The sequence below is a fragment of the Mesoplodon densirostris genome, chromosome 7, assembly GCF_025265405.1.
Source record: "Mesoplodon densirostris isolate mMesDen1 chromosome 7, mMesDen1 primary haplotype, whole genome shotgun sequence".
NCBI lineage: Eukaryota > Metazoa > Chordata > Mammalia > Artiodactyla > Ziphiidae > Mesoplodon > Mesoplodon densirostris.
In genome coordinates, this window is record NC_082667.1 from 9,614,347 (window position 1) to 9,621,103 (window position 6,757).

A 6,757-nucleotide genomic window follows, 5' to 3' on the forward strand; every position below is an offset into this window, starting at 1 on the left:
ACGCTTGGCTGGAGACCACTGCTGAGGAGGTAAAGGAAAGTCAGCCGGAGCCGAGACCTCCGGGCTGGGTGGGAGGCGGGGTGCTAGTTCGTCCTGACACCACCTTGCTGTTGTGACCTCGACAGGCCCCTTCCTCTCTGGTCCTGATCACTTGGTGGGGTCCAGTGGGGGAGAGGGGACGAAGGGGAGAGAATTTCCTGCTGTTGACAGCGGGTACAGGGAAGGCGAGGCCATACCAGGTAGGGGTGACTTTTATTTGAAACCAGAAAACACCCTATTTGGGGGTTCATCTGTAACAGTTAAAAAAAAAAAAAAAAAGAAGAGAGAGAGAGAGAAACCAGAACTCAAAGGGCCTGGGGAGGGGAGGGGAAGGGTAGTGGGCCCAGGTCAGGCCAGGTAGGGGAAGCGGAGCAGCAGCCCCTCGTGGGGCTCCAGGTTCAGGTGCTCCAGCTCAAGAGGGGCACCCTCCTTGCGGCCCGGCTGGGTACTGAGCAGCAGATCCACACTGGCTGGCAGGCTGGTGCCGGCAGGCAGGCCGGAGGCCCCCAGCCTGGCGGGCTGGCCCACATCCCCGAAGTTGAGCACTACAAGGAAGCGCTCATTCTGGTCCCACTGGCGTATGTAGGCGAAGAGATCAGGCCCCAAGGAGAGCGCGTGGAAGTCTCCGTGCAGCAGGGAGCGCTCTTTGCCCCGCTGATCACTCAGCCATCGGAACAGGGAGAGGAGGGAGCCAGGGTCTTCGCTCTGGCCCTGCACACGGTATAAAGTGATAAAGATACAGCAGAAGGGGTGAAGGGCTCCCCGGGGCGTGAGCTTCCCCCGGCCACCTGCCCTCACCCCTTGCTGATCAGGCCCTGCCCATCTGAAACCCTTACCTTCACAGTCATGGTGGTGTTTACAGGTCCTGAAGTGTTGGGAAAGCTGGATTCATCCCACAGCATGACCGGGGCCTTCACAGGCTAAAAGGCAGGGGAAACAGGGCTTGGAAAGACCTGGGCCGCTCTCCAACTCCTCGTCCCGCTTCCAGCCCCACAGAAGTATAACCTCCCCTACCTCAGGGCCTCACACACACTGTCCCCTAGCCTAGAGGGCGCTTCTCCCAGACAGCCACAAGCTAGCCCCTCACTGCCCTCTGATCCCTGCTCAGGTGCCTCCATCAGGTTTCCTGTGGCCATTTGATATAAAACCGCCCACGTCCCCTACTCTCTAGGCCCCTTACCCTGCTTTCTTGCACATAGCAGCACCTGGCATCTTTATCAATATGTGCTTACTATCTAATTTCACCACCTCCAGCTCTTTGGCGCACCGCTGTATTTTTGTTTCCTCCATGCCTAGCATGTAGGAATTACTGCATAAAGCTTTGTGGAATGAGTGAATGACAGGTTCTATAAATATCAGCTTAGGGCTTCCCTGGTGGCGCAGTGGTTGAGAGTCCGCCTGCCGATGCAGGGGACGCAGGTTCGTGCCCCAGTCCGGGAAGATCCCACATGCCGCGGAGCGGCTGGGCCCGTGAGCCATGGCCGCTGAGCCTGCGTGTCTGGAGCCTGTGCTCCGCAACGGGAGAGGCCACAACAGTGAGAGGCCCATGGACCGCAAAAATAAATAAATAAATAAATAAATAAATAATCAGCTTAGGTGTCAACCTCCAACCCTGTGGCTAAAGCTAACCGGGTGCCTTCATGGTCTTACCCCACCAAGGCACTCGCTGCGTGTACTTCTCTTACTCATCTGGTTCCCCCACGCAACTCTGAGTCCCTGGAGAGCACAGCCTAACGCAGAGCACCCGCTGTCCAGTGAACGAACGAATTACCGAGGGATGGCTACCATGCTGACCTCCTACCAGGAGCCAGGTACTGCATTTTAAAATACGCCCTCATTCAGTCCTAACTACCCTATAAAAAAGGTAGTATCACGGCAGAGATGACCAAGAGTCAGAGAAGTGAAATAACCTGCCAAGGCCGCACAGCGACTGACCAGCTGGCTGACTAGCAATCCAGCGCAGGCTCCTCCCCAAGGCCCTTGCCTGTCCACCGCCAGCCACAGAACCACCGTGACGGACGAATGCAGCCTCCCCCACTGTGCTGGGCAGGCAGCAAGCGGTACCTGTCCAGGAAGGGCAGCTTCCTCTAGGCCAATCTCGTCTCCGTAGCTGAAAACTGGGGTCCCTGGCAGGGTGAAGAGCATCAGCTGGTAGAGTCGGAGGAGCTGAGGTGGCACGAAGGAAGTCAGGAGCCCCGACTGAGACAACTGCAGGAATGGAAGCACTGGTGAGCCCCAAGGCCCGCCTCTGCCTCCACCCGCCAACACTCCTTTTTTCCAAAAGGCCACCTGCTCCCTCTCCTACCACGGTGGTACTCACACTCCAGCTGCACCAGCGGCTGCCAAAGGCGTCCAAATACTGGGTGACCAGGAAATTTGTATGCTTCCCAGTGAAACTGGAGGTTGACAGGTAAGAGCTGGTCAACAACAGGTCCTCGGTGGATTCGAGCAGGCTGAGGATCTGCTGAAGGTCGGAGGAGTCTGTGCCTGCAATCAAGAGCCTGCACAGAGCAGAGCAGGAGTCAAGGTTAGTACCGGACAAGAAAGGAAGAAGGTGTTTTGGACTAGGAACACTCTGCTTCCTGGGGCTAGTACTCCACTGAGGGGTTCCCACAAAGGAGCTGAGTTAGGGAAGCCGGGGTCTGGGACCCACCTGTCTTCACTGAAGCTCTTAGTGATGTTCCACCACTCAGCCAAGAATGAAGACGCATCCTAGAAGGAAAAGAGCAGAGGCAAGAAGCAGGGAACACTGTCAGGCCCTGGCGGGTGCTTCTGTTCTCACCCAGGCTCTGCTTCTCGCATGGAAAGGGTACTCACTGTCAGATTCCCCACATCCCGGACCTGGAACCCATCCACACCAGCCTGCAGCCAAAACCTCAGAGCTTCCTATAGGAGGGAGGCAAAAGAACAGAGGAAAGATATCAACGCTCTGATGCAAAGGCTCAGCCCACACTAAATCTTGCCTACCACGCACTCTCCCGTGGCCTCTGGAGAGTCACTTGCCTTGAACGGTCTCACTTTCTTGCCTCTATTATAAACCTGTAGGTAGCCTTTAGTTCCCTTCCATTCTAACCTATCATTGATCTTCTTAGTGATACAGCGCTCTACTTCTCTACTCCTCCTCATGGTGAATCACAAAGCTTTACCTTTGACCCCTACAGAAAAGACCTATGAGGAAAGTGTGTTCATGTTCATACATGTAACTTCATTTAACACTTAGCATGTATGGAATGCTGGTATACTCATTTTACAGATAAGGAAACAATGTCAGAGAAGCAAGGAGGCGTGCCCAAGGCCACAATCAGAGAGCAGCAGAGATGGGACCTAAAATGCTAACCAAGATCCCAAGAAGAGTATACTTACTCCTCTCCCAGTTTCCTGGAGCCTGCGGAGGGTGTCAGTAAAAGAGCTAGTCAGAGCCAAGACCAAAGATAAAAAAGTGAAATTCAAAGCACAGCCCCAGGGCAGTTTAGCCAAAGATTTGAAAAGAGAAGCCAGCTCTGCAGAACAGGCCCAGGCCTGAAGCCCTGGCATTCATGGGGCACATGACATAGAACCCCACTCCTGCTGCCTCTCTCTTCCTCTTTCTCTCTCTGATCCATGTGTTCTCTCCTCTAGTCTCCATCTTCATCTGAGGCTACCACACCTCATGCCACACCATCTGAAAACATTCCCTTCTCAGTAACTTTTAAAGGGTCTTCCAGCAAGTAGCAAGGAGTGAACCGAATGACCCCAAGAGTCAACTGAAATCAGTCAACTGGGACTACAGAATTCTACCTCAGAATCACAGCTGCCAGCAAAGTGTCAGAGTCTGCCTCCATTTTTGTTCTACCCTTTCTGAACTGGTCAGTTTCCTAGAACCCAGGCATTAGGGGCTGGGATGACATTCAAAGCCCCACTCCCAGCCTGCAGGGTACAGAGTTTGAGCCTAGGCCTTCAGAGTAGGCAGGTTAGAGAGATAAGACTAGTTGGAACATCAAATCCCAGGGCACATTAAAGACCTGTGAACCTCAGCTTCCTCATTTACAGATTAGGGATACTGACAGGGACCTTGTTTGGTTATACAGGGGATTAAAGAAGGTATATAAAGTACTCAGCATACTTCCAGACACATAGGAAGACCCCAATGCTTACAATTTCAGACTGGGCTCCACTCCGAAACACATCAAATAAGAAAAGGGAAACCAGACAGGACAGAATTCCCATAGAGATAGGGCTTCCTCTCCCAAAAGGAAGAAAATTCACATCTGAGAAATTCCCTTCCTGGCACTGTCACCCTCAGAGTCAGGGAAACAAGGAAAATGAGTGGTCAGAAAAGGAACAAACAAAAATAAGGGTGCAATGCTTGCCTATCCTTCTGCCTGTGGGAGGAGCATGCCTGCTTGGCTCCAAGGAGCAAGGGGCCCCTTGGCTGGCACCGGGCTACGTTTATAGAACTTGCTATGAAAGGACCAAACAGCCCCAGCATCCCGCTCCCACATGCCACAAGCACCAACACACTCACCTTCACTTTGGTGGCCACAGTGTCAATCTGAGTGGAGTGGAACCACAAGTGCTGGCCCTTGTAGTTGGGAGTGAGGTCTAGGATGACCCGGATGCCTAGAACAATGGAGGAGGAGGCAGTTGATAGAAAGACTCTGGGGGGAGGGGAAAGGAGGAAATCAACAAATATAAGTCGGCAGAGTATTTCCTACATATTGGTACAAAAACTTAGATTTGAACCCTGGCAAAACTCATTCCATTGAAACAGAGATATGAGCAAGTGGCAGGGCGGGAGGCGGGGGGAAGGTAGTGTAACAGAGAAGGCTGAGCTTATGAGGCCCTGGGCCCCTCACCCCCAAAGCAAACCCTGTTCAATGTAAGAAAAGACGTTACTTGGGTTTTTTTTCAAAAGGACCCACTCTTTTACAAGTTTTAAAACCACTGATTTAGCAAAAACCTACATTTTGCAAATAAGGGCACTGAAGCCCAGAAGTTAAATAACTGCACATCCAAGTATAGAAAGTCTCTGAACCACCTGACAAGTCTATTTTAGGCTGAAGCCTAACAAACCTCCCCTGTACCCGCCCTAGGAAAACTCTGAGCCACTCAGCAATAAACCAGACAATAAAGCTATCCGGCCTTTCCTCTGGCCAGAAGGCCAAGCCCTTCCTAGCCAAGCCCTTCCCAGCTCTAGGACACCCACTCTTTTTCTTGGCCGATTGCAGGAGACTGTCAAAATCTTCCTTGGAGCCAAAAGTGGGGTCGATCTGTTCCAAGTTGGTCCCTGTGAGGTCATCCTTCTGGTTCTCGTGAATTGGGCCCAACACAAAACCTTTTACCTTCAGGGTGCTCAAGTAATCAAGCCGCCCCTTCAGGCCTGAAATGGAGAAGCAGAGTTTAAAGTGACGCCTCCCTGAGGCCCCTGATCGCCCCTATTCTCCCCGAGACGAAGTTGGGGGGGGCGGTTTGGCTGGATCACGAGAGAAGCTGTTGTAAGGAGACTAGCACATTGCTTCAGAAACCTGCAGCGATAGGCTACTGGCGCCGGGAGGGGAAAGGGAGGATGCTGAGTCAGCCACCCTCAGGAAAGAGGGAGTGGGGGGCGGTTTCCTTCGAAGAAAGAAGGAGGGGCTACGTCCCCGGGGGCGGTCACCAGTACCAGGAAGGGTGGAGAACCAGCTGGGTCAATCTGGGCACAGGGGTCGAAGCCGGTGACCAGTTAAACCGGGGGAGCGCGGGGTGGGGGTGGGGGTGGGGGAGCCCCGGACTCACCCACTAGGTCGCCTGCGTCGCGGCCCTGGAAGGCCTGAAGGTCGCCAATGCGGTAGAGGGCGCCCTTGTGCCACCAGCTCATTGCGGGCAGCTCGCGGCAGCGCGGCGCCCGAACGATGATGACCACGGCGCCCGCCAGCATGCCCAGCCAGCCGAGCCAGAAGAGCAGCAGCAGCGCCCAGCGGGTGCGTACCCAGCCGGGCCTGCCTGCCACCTTCAGCAGCTCCTCTTTAGACAGGCCTGTGAACTTGGCCGCGGCCGCCGCGTCCGCCTCGTCGTCGGCCACCTTGATTTTCACCAGACCATTCTTCTCGGTGCCGCCCGCCACGGCCACAGCCACAGCCGCCCCCGACGCCGCGTTCATCGGCTGCTTCTCGGGTTCCAGCTCGTTCAGCTCCACTTCCTTCATGTCCACCTCGGCGTCCTGGCTCATGGTGCCTGCGAAACCGGCAACACGACGCAGCCTGCGGTCAGCTGGTGGCTGGACAGCTGCCCGGACCTCCCGGCCCCTGAACACTCTCCCAGGTTTCCGTGACTCCGCTCAGCTTCCGCGACCGCGTCTGCGGCCGGGCGGGCGCGGTCTCTGGGACTGGGCACGGAAGCCCCGCCCCGGCCCGCCCCTTAAAGTGGAACATCCTGGATTGCTCTTCCAGGGACTGAAAGGGTGGGCGGCGGCCGAGGGAATAATGTTGGGAACTCGCTTCCGACGGCCGTGTGGTCCAATTCCTCACCTCGAACAGTCTAGCCCTAAGGTTCGGACACAAAGAAGGCTGAGCACGGAGCCACCTTTAGGTGGGCGGGGGTCTGTGCTTTGTCCCGCCTCAGGCCCCCGCTGGTCCCTCGCGCTGCCGGAAAGTGGGAGTAAAGGGGATATCCAGCACTGCGGGGGGGTCCCGAGACCCTTCTTTGCCCACTCCGAAGGTTTGTGACTTCCCTGGACACCACCCTCCATTTGCCCCTGGCC

At 55.2% G+C, this 6,757-nt stretch overlaps 1 protein-coding gene across 1 annotated transcript; it reads right to left on the minus strand.

Moving 5' to 3' along the window:
- Window positions 1–235: 235 nt before the first annotated feature.
- Window positions 236–6,364, minus strand: SLC3A2 (solute carrier family 3 member 2). Its single transcript, XM_060104461.1, has 9 exons — window positions 5,794–6,364; window positions 5,225–5,398; window positions 4,544–4,638; window positions 2,857–2,925; window positions 2,693–2,751; window positions 2,360–2,540; window positions 2,104–2,247; window positions 876–959; window positions 236–750 (listed from the first exon to the last, which is right to left on the minus strand). The coding sequence occupies exons 1-9, from the start codon at window positions 6,224–6,226 to the stop codon at window positions 388–390; spliced, it is 1,602 nt and encodes a 533-aa protein (XP_059960444.1). The 5' UTR covers window positions 6,227–6,364; the 3' UTR covers window positions 236–387.
- Window positions 6,365–6,757: the final 393 nt, after the last annotated feature.